Source organism: Motacilla alba, chromosome 4 (genome assembly GCF_015832195.1).
Source record: "Motacilla alba alba isolate MOTALB_02 chromosome 4, Motacilla_alba_V1.0_pri, whole genome shotgun sequence".
Classification (NCBI taxonomy): Eukaryota; Metazoa; Chordata; class Aves; order Passeriformes; family Motacillidae; genus Motacilla; species Motacilla alba.
In genome coordinates, this window is record NC_052019.1 from 9,323,004 (window position 1) to 9,342,083 (window position 19,080).

At 41.8% G+C, this 19,080-nt stretch overlaps 1 protein-coding gene across 7 annotated transcripts in view; it reads left to right on the forward strand.

Annotated features, from left to right (window-relative positions):
• The first annotated feature begins 9,194 nt into the window (after positions 1–9,194).
• Positions 9,195–19,080, forward strand: part of RGS12 (regulator of G protein signaling 12) — an 85,284-nt gene continuing 75,398 nt past the window's right edge. Inside the window, exons 1-2 of one of the 7 annotated variants that reach the window (XM_038135171.1) lie at positions 9,195–9,506; positions 15,224–17,097. In XM_038135171.1, the coding sequence (XP_037991099.1) occupies positions 9,242–9,506; positions 15,224–17,097 (2,139 nt within the window). In that variant the 5' untranslated portion in view covers positions 9,195–9,241. Of the gene's footprint in view, positions 9,507–11,039; positions 11,223–15,149; positions 17,098–19,080 lie in introns of those variants that run through there. The other 6 variants (XM_038135164.1, XM_038135167.1, XM_038135166.1 and 3 more) reach the window with 6 other exon arrangements.

Here is a 19,080-nt window from a genome sequence, read left to right on the forward strand (position 1 = left end):
GAAAAAAACAGAACAAAAAGATGTATACAGGATTTTTTTTTTTTCCCCCACAGACTTAGCCTGCCCAAATCGGTGTAGGCAAGTAGTTGACAACTCAGTAGACTTACCCCAAGTTGACAGCCTGGTTCTGTGAACAGTCTCCTGTTCTAAAGTCAATGGGACTACCCAAATGAATAAATATATTGAAATCTTTATGTATATGTTTGCAAGATCAGTTCCTATGCTGATAATGTAATGTGAAAGACAAATTTAAAAAAGAAATTTAGGAACATTTGGTGGTGTTATGTCAGCAAGTAAATACTAACCATCTGGTCTCTAGATTGCTAATCTATTTCCCCTGATTTTATGGTAGCATGCTTCCTGTGTCTGCAAGCTTGAGACTACATCATTAAACTTTTGTGTTGATCTTTTTTAGTGTTTTAACAGAAACATTTGAAATACTTTGCCATTTTGGGTGTGAAATTTTCTTCCTATGCATATTTTTTCTGGCTGGAAATTTTTCATTCTGTTACAGCTTATTTTAAGGTATTTATTGAACCACATTTCTAATAAGGATGAATAATTTCAGGTATGTTCTTTAAAAAGCAGACCAGTCATCCACAGTGAATGGCATCCAGTTACGTAGGGCTGACTAATTACTACCTGTAGATAGGCTGTAAGATCTCAGTTTGATCCTAGTATCACATAGTACCAGGTTGAAAGGACCCTGTCCAGCCTTTCTTGGCTTTCATTGCTGCAACAGCAGCACCCTGGTCACTCATACTGAGCTTGCTGCCTAACAGGACCCTCAGGTCCCTTACCACAGAGCTGGTGCCCAGCCAGACAGAACCCCACCTGTGCTGCACTCCTGGATTGTATTTTTCCAGGTGCAAATTCTTGTCCTTGTGCAACTTGTGCGCCAAGGGAAATGTAGGCTGGATATTAGGAAAAAGTTTTTCATGGAAAGAGTCATAAACTTCTGGAATGATCTGTCCAGAGAGGTGGTGGAGTCGCCATCCCTGGATGTGTTTAAAAACAGACTGGATATGGCACTTGATGCCATGGTTTAGTTGAGGTGTTAGGGCATGGGTTGGACTTGATGATCTTTAAGGTCTCTTCCAACATAGTCATTGTGTGAATTCTGTGAACTTGATAAAGTTCTTGGCAGCCCACTCTTCCAGCCTATCCAGGTCTTCCTGTAGGGTGGCTCTCCCTCCCAAAGTGTTCACTTTCCCCCTCAGCTTGGTATTATCAGCAAACTTCATCAGGATCCACTGGATCCCATCCAGATCACTTATGAAGATATTAAACAGATGTGGGCCCAATATCGATCCCTGGGGGACCCCACTTGTCACAGGCTGCCAGTTTGAAAAGGAGTTATTTACCACCACCCTCTGGCTGTGTCTGGCTAGCCAGTTCCCCATCCACTGCATGGACCAGCCGTCTAGATCCTAATGCATCCAGTACTTTAGGAGGAGTCTCTGGGAAAACATATTGAAAGCCTTGGAGACAATGTCCATTGCTCACCCCACATCAACTGAGCAGAGCATTGTGTTGTCAGGTGATCGGGTTTGTCAAGCATGACTTGCCTTTGGTGAATCCCTGCTGGCTTTTCCCAATCATGTGCTTCATTTGACTTGTGAGAGCCTCCAGGAGAATTTGTTCCCTAACTTTCCCAGGGAGTGGAGTAAAACTGACAGGCCTGTAATTTCCTGGATCCTCCTTTAAGCCATTCTTGTAGATGGGCTGACATTAGCCTTCTTCCAGTCTTCTGGGATGTCCCCTGATATCCACAACTTCTCCAAGATTATGGAGAGCTTGGAATGACATCAGCCAGCTCTGTTAAAACCCTTGGATGTGTAACATCAGGACCCATCAATTTGTAGGGGTCAGGCTCCTGTGATAGTTCACAGCCAAGCTCTTCTTTCACTGACAGTTATTTCGGTGTTTCTGTTGGTGTTTCTATGAACCTGGATTTTTGATCCCAGGACCTGTGTCCCAAGGTGAAGACAGAGGTGAAGAATGTGTTGGGAAACTCTGTGTTTTCAGCATTATGGGTGACCAGTTCACCTCTGCTGCTGAACAGTGGGACAGTATTCCTTTCTGTTTGTTGTTCATTGACCTGAAGAACCCTTTCTTGTGTTTTTGACCTCTAGCCAATTTCAATTGAGCTGAGCTTTTGCTTTTCTAACTGCATCTGCTCACCCTGGCAATGCCCTTGTAGTTCTCCATGGGTTTTCCATCTCTGGTACGCTTCTCTTTTGGTTTTGAGCAGACACAAAAGCTTGCATTTAAGCCAAGGGAGTCTCTTGCTCCACCTGCTTTCCTTACTCTTAGAGAGCATGAACTGTTTTTGTGCTTCCAGGAGAGTGTCCTTGAAAAACTGACAGCCCTCACAAGTTCCTTCATCTTCCATGGAAGCCTCCCAGGGAATCTGTCCCAGCTGAGCTCAGAGCTAAATTGCTTGACTGCATGTTGATACCTTAGGGGTAAGCTCTGGATTGCTATGCATTGGAAGGAAAAAAATGAATTGGTGCATACCATTTAAAGGTATAAGATTTCCAACAGACTGAAATGTTGAGAAGCACTTATCACAGCTTGAGGAAGGCTTGTTTCACTGAGGCAAGCTATAGGAATATCAATTTTCTATGAACTGCAAAGTAAACATAGTTAGAAAATTAATTAAAATTACTTTAAAGACTCTCCATGATCCTCATTCTTCTCCCTAGAGGTTTAACTATAATTTATCTTTAATTCAATATAATCAGATCAAATGCAATCTCTTTTATGAATGCATAAAACCTTGCCCACATTAACTTATGTTAACTATAATGCCTGTGCTTTCTTTAAACTTATATGAATAAGATTTTCTATCTTTCCTTTTTAACTTAACTTACAACTTCACTAAATGAAATATACCAGTGTTAAATCTTTAAAAAAACTAACTGTCCACATAGGGTTTAAATCTACAGCTCATCTAGTCAATGATTTAAGCATATTTAGAGCTCATTCACATCAGTTAACATTCAGTAAAAAATGAGACTGAGTTTCACCACAGTTGAAATGGCATAATACAGATTATACCAGAAATGATGCACTTGTTTTGTGTCTCCTTGCTGCCAAGAAGTTCTTGTGATTTGGTTTGTGCATTCTCATGAGAACAATCCATGGGCTTATTTTAGGAAGCTGGTTAAAAAAGGCATACTGTACACTGAAGAACTTTATTCTTAAGCAGACTTTCCTTCTGTGAGATTGTCTGTATGTGTTCATTCATGCAACGAACTCCATGCAACATCCTACAGGCATCGTGGTTTGCTTGCAGAAGGGTACCAGCACCTTCAGCTGACAGCCCTGTGCTGAGACACCAGGAACCAGCTACAGCTGTGCCTCTGAATCTCTTAGCTGGAGACACAGCAAATTCTTCTGATCTTGTCTCGCTCACTCCAGATGAAAAGGAAATACTTTTGATGTGTAAGGTATGTGGTGTAAGTCCACTATTAAGAAAAATTTATCTTATGAAAAAAAGCATCGGCTAATTTTCTATTTCAGATGAAATTAGAATGTTATGCTAGGCAATAACTTGGGGGATGCCAGTTATCAAGGAAAGAATGTGGAAATGCTTATGGAAGACCAGCCATAATCACCAGGACTTCACCAGAACTGCCTGGGTCACCTGGTTCATGCAAGTCACCATAGATGTTGTATTCCTAATAAGGTGAAAGAGGTAGTAGGCTGCCACGGGTTGAAATAAATAATCCATCAACATTCAACTTTTACCATGGAACTGAAATTTTAATAGGAGGCAAGACCTTAACCTAGTTCTGAGAGAACTTAAGAAGCAATGGTGAAGGTACTCAGAAGAATTCCATACACGCTGTCAGGGCCAAAATTACTCTTGAACAAATGAACTTTCATTTCAGAAGGACATTTAGAATAACTGGAAGTCTATTCTTAGATGAAACCAAAGTTTTGGTGGCGTACAAAAAAATTATTCTCTTTTAGGTAAGTGTATCTCAGTGCATTTTATATGAGTTTTAATTGCTGAAGTTATACTATTAATCATGATGGATTTTACCTGGAGTGAGCAAGTATCTTCTAATTTCATTTAAAAGCCATTCAGAATCTAGTTATGAGGTGGGAGAAGATGAAGTCAGCCTGAGCTGAAGCAGATTTGAGAGCCAGGGCAGAATCCTGTCATTCTGTGTTTATTAGGAATGGCTGCTGTTTGTACCAAAACCTGCTTTGCCAAGGTGGACCTAAATGTCCCTGCAGTCATGCCACGCCTTGTCAGCTGAACTTCAGAAGAGATAACCTCAAGCAGAGCTATGTCTCTGACAGGTATCATAAAGACAGACTGAACATGATCCAAAAGGACTTCCTGTCCTCTCCAAAGTTAGGAGCTAAAAAGCTTGGATGAAGAAATGGAAAAATCCTTGGACTTGACTTTGCCACATACTGACTAGAGCAAGGTAAAATGACTCTTGGGTTAACTGCTTAGAGTAGAGGATCCCTCCTCCTCACTTTAATGCTGCACAGTCTGTCCTGTAGCCAGGGTCTTTTATCAGAGGAATTATGTTAAAGAGGAAAGTTGATTTCTCTATTACTCATGTCGCCTCTGCAGTGCCTCAAGCTCTTATTTTCCCTCAGTTTCTTTTCCTGTAGTCATATGTCAATATGGAGAACTCCCAGCATGTTTTTCCTGAGGTTTAGGGATATGAGGGGCATTTTTGGACTGGCATTTGTACCTCATCACTTGGGACATGTGCTTAGTGATACCTCAGCCAGCAGAGTCCTGATGTGTCACCCTTGCATGGTGCATGAACCTGCCAGTCACACTGGAAATGGCTTCAAAGAGGGAAAAAGAGGGAAAAAGAGGGAGACAGGAGCAGAACACTGGAGGGTATCATGCATGATCCCAATTTAGCTTGCTGTTTAGATGCAAGGATAGAGCTTGCTTGCTCTGTGAGTATTACAGAATAAGACAATAATGACTTTTTTCGCATGGTACTTGGAGACATGAGGAATAACTCCCTGAGATATCCCTTTCCCTTACAGAACCAAAAATACATAGTACTTCTTCAGAACATGTAAATTTAGCTGCTGGATGATACACATTTTTAAGCCCAATGGAACTGAAGACACTCAAATCAGCCCAACTGGACAGGAGACACAACCTTAATGGAGCCACAAAGCCCAGGTTATTTAGTCAGGCAATTTTGAATTAGAAAATTAAAGCTTCAAGGCTTAAAGATCAAATAAACAAACAAAACCAACAATCCCTTTAGAGAAAAAAAAAAAGGGAAAGAAATACACCAGAATTATTTTTTTTTCATTTTGGTGTATGTATTTTAACAATATTAGAAGATGTCCATGACACAATATGAAATAAAAAAAAAATTTACACTCATTTAGGCTCCGCAAGGCATTTATCAGGAACTGAGGAAATTTGGGTATCCACAAGAAATAGTGGGGTAGAAATTTCTGTGCTTTGACTGATGACAAATAAGACCAAACTCAGTTCTTGGGTTTCCAGTTCTTGACACAAGTGCATAAATATGCTCGTGTCCTTGAAGTAGATATTTTAGCAGATATTTTAGTTCTATATATTAGGGTTGTTCATCAGCACTGCAGGTTTAACATGACATCACCCTTAACAACATGTATCTGTACTTAAGGAAAGAAAAATTGACACCAGTGAGCACTACTCTGTGCTTTCAGTTTTTGACTACAGCAAAATGTTTCATTTGAACTCTATTAGTGAATTTGGGAAAATAAATACAGCCTATTCTATTGTAGAGGAATTAATTTTCTTAGGATATAAAAAAATTATATTTATATTGTGGTGCTTTCCAAAGGCGCAGTCAGGACCAGGGCCTGGCTGTGCCTTTTTTCACACACAAAAATGTTCCAGACACTTTACCATTTGAACCCTTCAATTTTTGCAAGTGGCACCATTCACATATTTAAATGCACAAAAGAACCTTTCCGCACAAAATCCATTTAACTGTATTTTAATGTTTAATTAAGTATCATAGTAGGTAAGGAGACAATTACAAGGATCAATCCTTTTAACCCTAAGTAGGATTTGGGAGGATATGTCCTCTATCGGGCAGTCAAGATTCAACAGGATCAGTATCCATCCCCCTTTATTTCTACTACTTCACAGCTCCTTGTAAAGGTTTTTGTATATTAGCATGCGTGGATGGGAAACACCATCATCCAAATCAAAATGCATTTATACAAAAATATTTCTCTTCCATTTCCCACTGCCAGGAGTGCCTCATACCAGCTAGAAGACTATGTTCAAAATAAAGGGAAAAGTATACCTAAATATTAGATGAACTAGTAAACCAAGGTAGATCCTGATGGCTGTGTGTTCATACAGTTCTTAATGTACAAAACATGATCTTTGCTTCTGGAATTAAAAAAATAAGTTCTTTAACAATGATTTTGCTCCCAGCTATGTATTAACTGGTATAACACAAGCTAACTACACTGTATATGACACACAGTCTTCCCTGCTGTTCAGAACAAAATCAAGCTAGGAAAGTTGGAATCTGTTTGTAAACTGAACAAGCATTTGACACTGACAATCATGTACAACTTTATTATTTTAAACAGGTTTAAAACATTAAAAGTGATATTTATGTGAGGATTTTTCTGTATGTCTCAAAACCTTTTTGGAACAACCAACACTTCCATTCTTTTACCTAAGGTAATTAAACAATGGTAATTAAAACCACAGACTTTGTGTCAGATGCTGGACTATGTTTATTTTCTGACTTCTCATCTGGTGTTTGTGACAGCAATAATCACACTCCAATACAGGATGCATTGTAAATCTCTCCAGATGAAGCCTGACAAGCTGTTTGGTGACAGCCACCCTTGGGGTGATTGAGATGTCTGTATGCCCAACATTAAGCTACTTAGCCACATAAGCCAAGGCTTTTCCAGCCCCAAATCCTTATCACTTTGTTTCACACTCCTTCTTCCTTTATTGTCTCCAACAGTGGTGAAAACACTAAGTTACAGCTGAGACCTTGTGTGGATTTTTGAGGGGCCATTAATCACCATTTCCAAAAGCACTGAAGCAAAGCACTACATTCCTTCTGGACGAGTTGGATTTTTCTGACTGCAAGTAGGGTGTGTGAGCACACCTGTGGGCATGTCAGTCCTCAGTTCTCACTTCTTCCTTCCTGAGCATGACTTAAATAGGAAATTCTGCTGTAGTACAAAATAGCCTTCTGTGAAGCCAGACTAATGAGATGCTTCTGTGCTATTACAGAGTGCAAGGAATCCTGTTGACTATCACAAATACAACAGGTTCAGTATATTTGGAAGGGGTAATCTGACACTGCCATGGAGTAATTAGTTTATGGTTAGCAGATGCTGATGGCACTTTTTAGCAAAATAAAACATAATTCCTGTGTATTAACTCCATAAAGATGCAGCGGGAGACCTGCAGTTACCTCTGTGGGATACTCACAGTTCCACTTTACTTGTCACTTTCCAAGAGATTTTCTTCAGTTGCAGCTGTTTACAAGGTCAGACTGAAATACATTGATCAATTTTCCATTCTATAGGCAAGGAGGTTGTGCAAGCCAGTCCTAGATCTGTTGGGGTAACACAGCAGCAGAGGCAGTGGCAAAAGATATAAAGTCTTGACAATGTCATGTGGAAGCTGAAAATAGTTGTGCTGTTAAGGGATGGCAACCCAAACCAACACCTTTGATTTGTGGAACACAATTCTTTACCTGGGATATCCTCCCAGTCAAAAGGATAAAGAATTATAGCTTCTTTGGGCAAACTTTAATCACTGGAGTATTTTTTAAAATTACTGTACCTCACCTGAAAGAATCAACTGTGAGGTTTAAAATCAACCACTCAATTTTCAGCCTCTCTTAGGACTCAATATTACTGAGACACAGTACATCTGAAGAAGTTCAGAAATCTGTTGCACTAATCTGCCATGATGTCTTCTGTGAGGATGAGAAAAAGACATAATGCTTATTTTATTTGGTTATTTTTTCTTTCCAGAAGCTTTTCCCCATAAAACTGGATAAGAGAAATAACAAAACAGGGATCTAGGTCAATCTGAAATGTCTCAGATTGGTAGGAACCTCCTTGGGATGGATTGACAAAGGAAAAAACCAGCAGAATGGGAAGGTGAAGGCCAGAGTAGAGGAGCAGGATCCTCTGTTTTTCCAAAGAGCTTTTTCCTTTGCCCTGTGTTTTTGTTCTTCCTGAAGACTCTGGTATCCTGTAAGCGTTTCAGCTCAGGAAGGAATTATTAAGAAACAATTTCCTAGTCTGGATAAGAATTAGACAAATTACTGAAGTTAAACCATTACGCCACAGTATTACAATTTAGATGTTATCTTACAGAGATGACAGCATCAGTGAGTTGTGGGATAGATATCCGGCTCTGGAGACTGGGGAAAAATCTCAACAAAACCCCAGAAGAAGGTAAGAATTCTCCTTCAACTTGTGCATGGTTGGTTCAGTGTTAGGTTTCCTGTGCATAGAGAAATAAAATTAAATACCCCACATACAAAGGATTTCTGTAAGTACATGTTAACAATTAAAGATGACATTCTTCTGCTAAGATCACAAAATCCTTTCAGGTTCTGTAGGAAAGTCAAAAAGATTTGGTTAATTCTTCCCTTTCTCTGACTCTTATATTCCTTAAGAATTTCTTAACTGATGTTAACTTTTTCCCCCCTCTTCCTATTTCTCCTGTTTAAAATAAGGGCTACCAGTGTTGCCCTTTTGAAGTGAAGAGCTGTCCCCGGTGTATTTTGAGCACTGGGTGCCTGTGCCCAGCTGCACCCGGGCGGTGAAACTCCCCTCGGCACACACCTTTGCCCCTGAGGCGTTAGTTACCTGCCGGTGCCGCCGTCCCGCCTCAGGCTCCGGGTGAGGGCAGTGCCCGCTGCTCCCTCCCGCCCGTCCCTTCACCCCGAGCTGTCTCGCTTCGTTCCCGGCCTTCAAAGGCGCGGCACACCTGTCTGAGGCGGCTCGCCGCCCCACCTCCGCTCCGAGCGGCGGGCTGTCAGTCCCTCCCCTCCCCTGGCACGGTGCGGAGCCCGGGCTGCGCTCCGTGTCCCGGACCCGCCGCGCCCGCGCTGCGAGCCCGAGCCGAGCCCGGCTCCCGGCCCGTTCGAACGGCCGCCGCCAGCCCGCGCCTGCGCACTGCCCGCCCCGCCGGAGCCCAGGGCGAGGCGAGGCGGCTGGGAGAGACCGGCGAACTACGCGCCCCGTCATGCCCCGCGCGGCCAGCTCCCCACGGCCGGAGCGAGCGGGCCTCTCGCATGGCACGCCGGGAGCTGTAGTCCTCCGGCGCGGGGTATTGTCTCTCCCCTTTCTCTGTCCGGGAACCCGACCGCCACCCCGCCGGGCGAGCGCGGTGACTGACAGCGCCGGGCAGCCAGTCGCCGCCGCGCCGTGCGGCCGAGCCCGGCGCCGTCTCCCCGGTGACCGGGACAGCCGCTGCCTCGGCGGAGTAGCCGGAGTCCCGGGGGACAGAGGTGAGTGGGTCCGAGCGGGGCAGCGCCCACCGCAGCCCGCCCGGCTCTCCCATCCCCCTCGACACCGAGCGCCCGGCCCGGGACCCCGCTGGGATGCGGCGGGAGGAGCGGGGACGGCAGATGGACGGCGGGAGGGGGGACGAGGGGGGAGGGGAGGGGAAGACGGGGGCCGAGGGGAGGCAGGGGGCAGACGGGAGCCCCGGCCGCCCCTGTGCGCGCCCCTCAGGCTGCGGCGCTGCCCGCGACCCCCGGCGCGCAGCGCGGAGCGGGCGGCGGGTCCGCCCGCGGGGGGGTCGCGGGCGCTCTGTGCCCTCCCGTCTTTTACCGCTTGATTTTTCAAATCTTCCCTGCGGGCTCAGGTGCCGCTTCTCCCCTCCCCGCAGCTCCACCCCCCGGGAAGCGGCTGCCCCGGGAGCCGGGCAGTTAATGGGTAACCCCGCAGGGCGCTGCTCCAGCCCCGGACCCGCCGCCCCCTGGGGTCGCCCCCGGTGCCCGCGGGATGGCCCCTCACGCACCCGCCGAGGGCAGAGCCGGGAGCCTCCCCGGCAGCGGGGCAGCGGCGGCGGGGCTGTGCGAGCGGGTGTGCAGAGCTGCAGCGAGCCCGCCGGGCCCCCGCTGCCCCTCAGCGCGCCCCGAGCCCTCCCGGCCGTCCCAGAGCCCTCCCGGCCGTCCCAGAGCCCTCCCGGCCGTTCCAGAGCCCTCCCGCCTGGGTGTCGCTGCTGCCGCCCCAAGAGCCGCCCCTCTGCGCGGCGTCCCAGCAGTTCTGGAACGAATTTGCAAGAAGAGCAGGGGGGAAAAAATGTCTTAACTGCGAACAAAACCTTTCCACCTTCTGAAATACAGCAGATAAATCAGTCGGAATTGTAGGTACATGACTGTACAATAGCTTTAGGAAGCTGTGTCCTTACTCACATGAGTCTTGTCAGGCAGAACAGCAAATGTCCTGTTTGTGTTCCTTACACTTCGTACACTGTCTGCAGTGGGAGAAGAGTTTTTATTTGCAACTACTTTTTAGCCTGCTGTTGCTAACTACAGTCAGTATTTTTTGAATGATCACGCTAGGAACACCTAAAGGAAACATAATGGTCTGTCTGGCCAATTGTGAAACGTTGGTGAGATTTATTTTTATTAAAACATTGTCCTGCCCAAGTTCTCAAACAACTGGTAGCTGTCTTCTACAGGTTGTGCTGTTACATTTCTTGTGTAACTTGTCTATAAACATGTACCACATTTGAATAGTTAGTGGAATTCAAATGTGACAGCTTCATTTGAGCTTTGTAGGGACTTGGCATCAGTTCTGCCTCAACAACTGGCACCCATGCTGAAGAGTCTTTTGCATTACTTCAAGACCTGTGTGAGGGATGAGGGAACAGTCTCTCTCCTCTGTGCACTGCCACTTTGCATACTTTATTGTCTTACAGTCCCACTACTGAAAAACAAAATAAAGCCAGACAGAATGAAGCCAGACAGTGTCTCTGCACATTAACATAGATCCTGTAGTGCTGAGTACCAGCTCATTTCCAGAGGCTTTTTGGCAGGTAGTGGTGGTCAGTGGTGTACTCCTGATCTGCAGGGGCTCCCCCGCTGCCCTCTGTAGCTGCTCAGTTACAGTTTCACATGGGCTGCAGCAGGAGTGTGCCTCCTGTTTCTGTTCGCTTTGTTGCTATGGGATAACAAGAGCAGAAGCAGGAAACAAACCACCTCTCTCCCTTGAAAGTAAGCAAATACATGTTATTTTCTTTGGAGCAGAGGGTTTGAAAATGACATGAAAAGCTAGCGTGGATATGTAAAAGCATTTCATGCAGAAATGCAGTGTTTGTGGGATACAGTACAGTTCAACTGTAACTGGTATTTTTGGTGTTTTATGCCCCACAAATAATTGATTCAAATGGTAGACCAGAATGTGTGCTGGCAGAAATCTTGAATGTTTTGTTTTGTTCTGCAGTTCTGTGTCAAAGCTGATGTGTATGGACAAATTATGTTATTTCACAAACTCTAACAACTCTTAATGTGAACATATTAGGTGGTTTTGCCTGAAATGTTCTGTGAAATATTTTGTAGTTATAAAGCTGCAAAGCTTTATATCAGTGCAAGTGAATTGGTGTTTTTGTTTCACTGGATATTATAGGAAAAGGATATTCAGACATGATTGCTTTGGAACCGTGGAAGTTTGTGCCACTTCTGTGCCTTATCTCTTCAGTTTGAGGTTTCAAGTCTGCAAAGAAATGAGGAGAAAAGTTAGCAATTAGATAAACTGATAATTTAGTTTTGAACTAGTCTGTTAACAGTTTGACAATCAACTAATCACTGCTTAGGGGAAACTTTATTTTCATATTTTTTCTATTTGCCTGTCATGCCATTATTGCAGTAAAACGTACTTGGATGCTGAGGGTTCTTGCAGAAGAGATATATTTGTCCTTTGTCTTGAAGTTTCCTAGATAAGATTAATGAGCTGTTGTTTGTCCTAGATGTAATTAGTATAAAAAATTGCGCAGTAATATTCAGTTACTGAGAGAAGGAAAAGGTCATCTAGTGAAGTAATACAGTTTTTCTTTGGTTGGTACTTTTTGCTTTGGGTTTTTTAGTGTATAGACAAATTAATAGCAAAAACCTTTAATGTTGAATTAGTTCCTAACTTTACATCTACAAAATTTCACAAATATATTAACAGCTGAAAGTCTTCATACCTCTGGAACATCAGTATTAGAGGAAAGTAACATGTTAGCAGCCTGCTGTTTTGTTTTTATAGTTGTCAGGTCATTTCATTGTCAGTGCTTATCATCTACAATAAATGCTTGATGTGTAAGGGTCATAGTTTAGACAGGAAAATGGATGAATTGACTTGTGAACAGAGTTAAAAGGAAAACCTCTCTTAGCAAATGCAGAGTTGTGATGTAAGAAAACATCGGAGTTTGCCTCTTCCCAAGAGCAGCCTAACTACATTTTCATTGTGTGTTTTTCATACTGACAATTTAGGATATTTTTTTTATAGATTAGAGAGATAGCTGTAAAAAAACTGTTTTTCTTAGCAGCCACTTCAACATTATATATTGAATCTCAAGTTTTTTAGTAACAACTGTTTTTTATTATATTTTTAAAAGGAGATTATTTATAATTTCATAGTCTCTTAATCGTTTCCTTTGCTCTTGCAAGCTAGTAGCACAGTTTTAGGTGCCAGATACTATTGGGCTTTATGGTAACCAGGTTAATAGCACAGATTCAGAGGGTACCCAGGGGTCACATTAGGCTATTCTCCAGACAGCTGAAAACAGAAATATTCACTATAAGGCAAATTAGAACATGTATGTATTCATGCTCCTAGATAGAAGGTTTTTATTTACTGTTGGGTATTTGATAGTTCTATTTTTTTTTTTTTTGAGAACTATACCTTGAAATATTTAATGCTTATTCTCAAAAATTACTAGAACTAATTAGAGATACCTGAATGCACAGTGACCTCTTGATTCCCAAGTTTAGCTCCATCAGGAAAGGGTCAAACAACATTTAAAATATGCGACAGGGTGCCAGTTGATGGGACTTTCTTACACCAGTGTAGGAGTTAAGTTTGGTTAAGTTTGGTTAAATGTTTGCAAAGCACTACTTTTGTTTTGATTTCCATTTAAAGGTTAAGTGTGAATTTTCATTACTTCTTAAAGCCAAGGTAGGGGTTTTTTTGTCTCAAATTACAGGAAAAGTATCATTAATGAAGCTGGATAATTGCTATATTAAAACAATTTGCAAAAATCATTCTACACTGAACACTCACAGCTGCACCGTGGAGACATAAAAACCTGATGTCCCTTTGTTAAAAAAATCCCCCCAAAACTAAACCCCAAAAAGTAAGGCCAAGTGGATCTCTTCTGGTGTCTTGAAATCTGTCCTATTTTGGGTTTGGAAGGGTCCTGTGGGACTCACATCCTTCAGCTGAATATCTAGCAGAATATTTGAGAAACAGTAGTGTTTTCTTAAATTTGGTAATCAAGGAGCTCGTATGTAGATAAGTAATTAAGACTATCATTCTAAATTGTATTTTAGTTTTGGTTTGGTTTTTAATTGGTAAAACTTCTGAAGTAATTGCCTTGTTTGTTCTAACCCAGGCAGAAATACTGTGGAAGCAGTGTGCTGTGGATTTAATCACATTCTGAGTATGGTTTTTTTTTATTGTTTCTGTAGCTGAGAGCAGTGTTGGTAGGATTTCTTGGTCATTTTTGTCCATGCAAGTAGTGAGTGGGACACCACTAATTTAGCACTTTAGATATGATAAAGAAATGTTTTGTCTCTGAGTGTATGTATATTTTTATCTTTATGTGAATGTATTTATCTGAAATGTTGCCTGCATTTTGCCCACATATGCAAGATACTTGCTTTCAAGTACCTTATACACTTTAAGTATGTTACAATGTGACTGAGTTAAGAATAAGCCTGTGCACCAACTCAGAGTAATTACTGTCAGATTAGTTCTCACTTGCTCAGATGGAGTTTATTGCAGTTTTATGTAGCTGTAGTCCCATGGGTTTTTCTGTCAGTCATCCTCCAGACCTACGGAAGTGAGGGTTCATATAGTGCAACAAGGGGATAGTTTCAAAAGTTGAACAAGTTGTCATTTCTCTTGTTTGTATTAGTCATTTTCATGCATTTTAACCTCCTTAGTGGGAGAAACCTCTCTAAAACAATGGAATTTGCCCAAGTATCGTTAGAACAAGACATCCAGACTTCAGTGCTGACACCAAAATGTAGTGAAATATTCTACTTCTTGCTCTTCATACAAAGCTGTTATATGTTAATTGTGGAGTCATGTCTAGATTAATACTGGCAGCATGTGTCTTTTTCACTCCTTTTTTTCTTCTTTTTTTTTGAATGTTTAAGCTAGACTAAAACACATGGATGTTGGAATGATGGTCTGAAATGCATTTTTACACTGTTAGCTATCTGAAAAATTGTTTTGAGTAGATTAATTGATGAGTGTAACAGTAAATCTGATCTTGGATCCCTTTGGTCTGAATACCCACTTGTCGTTGCATATGTAAGTGAGATGTGTGTAAGGAAGTTGAAGTGAGATACTTATTTTAAGCTGCCTTTACAGTCAGTGGAGAGACACAGGCAACTCTAGGGGTAATTAATCTCTTTTACATGATACATGTGGTACCTGTTTCTGTACACTGTGTAAAGGGGGTGAGGTATGGCTGAGCAGATGAGCATGAGCTCTCATTTTTGTTTGGCTGGGAAAGGATGTATGAGCTTAAATAAGGATTTTGTCTATGCTGTAAAATGCAGTGGTAGTATAATGGTGCAGTAAGCCAGAAGGTAACTGAATAGTAGTCAATGTGGGGGAGTCGGGGACGACATAACATGTTTAGTTTAAAAAACACTGACTGTACATCAAAAGACTTTGATCCTGTTCTCTTCTGTCATGTTGTCATCTTGGGCAGCCACTTTATTTACATTTGCAACTCATTTCTTATCACTAAAATGAACACTGTGGTACCTGTTCTTTTCAAACTGTTCTGAGTGTTTTGTTAATTCTCTGGCAATAGTTTTTGGTAGAGTTCACTAGCAGTTTTTTCTCAACAGTAAAAGGAATACTTGCTGCTAAAAAACCTGAAATATGATGAGAATTAAAATGTCCTTTCTTTCTTTATTTAGATCTTCATCAGATGGAGTGATACTCTTGAAACATGACAAAAAAACTGGACTAAATAAAAATTTTCCTATTTTAGGAAAAAAAAAATCCAAAATGTACAGACCAGGAGAAACGGTCAAACGTCGGCTCAACATGCACGCTCCTCCACGGATAAGAAGCGTGGAAGTTGCTCGAGGAAGAGCAGGTTATGGCTTTACCCTTTCTGGACAAGCTCCTTGTGTTCTTAGTTGTGTGATGAAAGGAAGCCCTGCAGATTATGTTGGACTTAAAGCAGGAGATCAGATATTTGCAGTTAATGAAATCAATGTGAAAAAAGCCTCGCATGAAGATGTAGTGAAACTTATAGGGAAATGTTCTGGAGTCCTGCACATGGTCATTGCTGAAGGGATGAGTCATATGGATTCATGTTCAAGCGATGAAGAAGTTGGTTTTTATGATGGGAAGGGGTGGCTGAAACCCAAACCTGACTCTAAAGCTCTGGGTATAAACAGAGCAGAGAAAGTTGTTGAAGAAATGCAGTCTGGTGGCATTTTCAACATGATCTTTGAGAATCCTGCTCTTTGTGCTGGTAACTCAGATAATTCTGCACCAAAACAAAGATCATTTTCAGTTTCTGCTGCTATGAAATTTGAAACTGGCAATGAAAGTGTAAGCAATCCAAACCTACTGTCAAAGGAAGAAATAGCCAAAGTTCTGCATGATGATTCAGTTTTTAGAATTGGACTGGAGAGTGCAGAAGACTTTGGGTTAGATGCAAGCATTTTGAATGTCGCCATGATTGTAGGTTACTTAGGCTCCATTGAACTTCCTTCAACAACTGCAAATTTGGAAACGGAGAGTTTGCAGGCCATTCGTGGGTGCATGAGACGTCTGCGGGCAGAGCAGAAAATCCACTCCCTGGTGATGATGAAGATAATGCATGACTGTATTCAGCTCTGCAGTGACAAATCAGGTGTTGTGGCAGAATATCCTGCAGAAAAACTGGCATTCAGTGCTGTTTGCCCGGATGATAGAAGATTCTTTGGACTAGTTACAATGCAGACAAATGATGATGCAAGTTTGGCTCAGGAAGACGAAGGGGTCCTGAGGACATCTTGCCATGTTTTTATGGTGGATCCTGAACTATTTCATCATAAAATTCACCAGGGTATAGCAAGACGTTTTGGACTGGAATGTACAGCGGATCCAGATACAAATGGCTGTCTGGAGTTTCCCACATCGTCTCTACCTGTCCTGCAGTTTATTTCTGTCCTGTATAGGGATATGGGGGAGCTGATAGAGGGAATGCGTGCGAGGGCTTTCCTCGACGGCGATGCAGATGCTCATCAGAATAACAGTACCAGCAGTAACAGTGATAGCGGAATTGGAAATTTCAACCAAGAAGAAAAGAATAATAGAGTTCTGGTGGTTGATTTAGGGACCAATCCAAGTAAACACATTCCTAGCAGCATATGGGAGAATCCAGTAGGAAGGGGACAAAATCAGCCTGCTTCCCATTGGAATGGCTTCTGTCATGAGCAGGAGGGAAACATCCCTTTAGAAGTAATTCAGAATGATAAGTCCCAAAATATGAGCAAACACTTGAGCCCTTCTGCTCGTATTGAAGTTCCATTGGTTTCCTCCCGAAATTCAGTACCCCCATCCAAGAAGAACGCTGCAGGCCTGGGCAATCAGAGGTGGCTGCCTGTGCACGTTCTGCAGGAGTGGCAGCATGGAAATGCCAGCGACCAGGAGTCCTACACCGACTCCACGGACGGCTGGTCCAGTGTGAACTGTGGGACCCTTCCCCCCCCAATGAGTAAGATTCCAGCTGACAGATACAGGGTCGATGGCAGCTTTGGTCAGCCACAGCTAAAATCTCACAAAAGTGAATGGTCCAAGAAGGTGTTCTGCATTCAGAACAAATTTGGCCCTCCGCACAGTATCAGGAAATCTAAAGAAGATAAAAAGGTAAGAACATGCTGACGTTGGTTCTTAACAGTATCAAAAACCCCCATACCCAAACCCATCTGCCTATGGTACTTTTACACAGTAATGTTTGCATATTAAAATTTAAAGGTGTATTATATAATTTACAAAATTTCAGATGAAGAAAAGAATACATTCTGCTCTCGTCTGCAGAGGCGTTTCATATTCCTCTTTAATTGAGTGCAGCTCTGGAATTGTACTTCTGCTGGAAGTGTTGTCTGTTAGGGCTTTCTCACTTTTCTTCTTGTCCCTTCATTGTTTCCAAATGTTTCAGTGGCACTGAAATGAAAAGGAGGCATGACATTTTAGCAGCTTCAGCTTCTTCTGACCTTCAGCTGCAAAAGAATGGAAACGGTCTGCCTCTTTGGTCTGGTTCCTTTTTGTATAAGGCTGGCTTGCAAATGTTATTTTAGTGTCATCTATTTTTATAATTTAATCATTAGTCAAAAACCTGGGTTATACACTTTTAACTGAATAAGACTGTTTTATTACAAACTTCACTCCAGCAAACCTCTCAGTACAAGTAGCATTAAAAACTGACATAAAAACCTGGTAGTGGTAGGTCACAAATCTAACATTCTGCCAGCAAGCCTGTAATTCAAATTTTATTCCAAATTACCGTTTCTTCTTGTTTTGCCTCTTATTAGACAAAACAAGGAGACTTATAAAACAGAAAAAAGGTGTGGGAAGAGTATTCAGGATGATTACATACCCTTTGTGACACACACATTTTGCTATTGAGGGAGCTAATCTCAGGGGAGTCTGGTGTTGATAACTGGAATTCTGGTAAAGTGGAGGGCATTGTTCTGATACTGAAAGGATCAGTAGCACTTTTGTATCTGAAATGTTTGTTGACTCCAGGGAAAGACAGAGTCTTATACTCCAAATTAGCCTTCAGGAAGCTTTGTCATTCCAGGCTTATATTAGTGTTCACCTTAACAATACACCAGTGTATAACTATTTTATATACCAGTTTGTTTTTATTTACAGCACAAAAAGCATACAAAAAATGTATGTGAAAGTTTTTACAATCATACATTACTTGCATTATTGTTTCAGATGCCCATTATGCTATCCAAATCTGTTTTGAAAAAAAATGTGGTTTTTCTCACCTGATTAAAAATATACAACTGCTGATCAAGTGGATGACAGAAGATGTTCATTAGTTGTTTTATACTGTTAGAAACAAAACCTTTCTGGGGATTAGGTTGCAGAACTTAAGAGCATTTTGGGTTTGATATGGAAAGAGTAAATATTTTTTATTGCTTTTTCTGCTGTAAAGCAAGCAACTTCTGTGTATGTTCTATTGCATGCTTTTTGTGCTGAAAATAAAAAGAAATAAACTAGTAGGTATAATAGTTATACACTAGTGTATTGTTAAGGTAAACACTGCTACAGGCAGCAATGTTTTCCAGAGCCACAATAAAATTAAATTTCAAATGTTCTTAAATGCAAGGTGATTCACACTTTCAAAAGCTAAAGAGAAACGCCACATTTGTAAACATTGCCCAGCCAAACCATTTAAGACTCAATTCTGTCTGCTGCCCTGAAGTCTTTGCTGATGGACCAAGGAAAAGGCCTCTTTATGTGCAGCACCTGGTGCAGGTGCATGGTGGATGTTGGTCCCAGGTGCTGCATTGGATGCTGCTGAAATTCCTTCAGAGTCTCTGTAATAAGATTGTGTCTGCAGTGTTGTCCATGACAGTAATATGGATTAGATATTTTTCAGAAACCCTTATTTCATAGTCGATATTATACTAATTAAAATCTTATAGAAAATTTTGCACTTTGAGATGAAAGATGCTCCACATGTGGCTAAAGAGTATTCATATTTCACCTACTGTATCATTCAGATCATCATAAACCAACACTAAGATGTCAATCTTCCCTTTTAAGTCTATCTGATAATAAAATAGGCATTCTGTTCTTTAATTAATGACAAATTTGTTTGCAAGACACATTTAA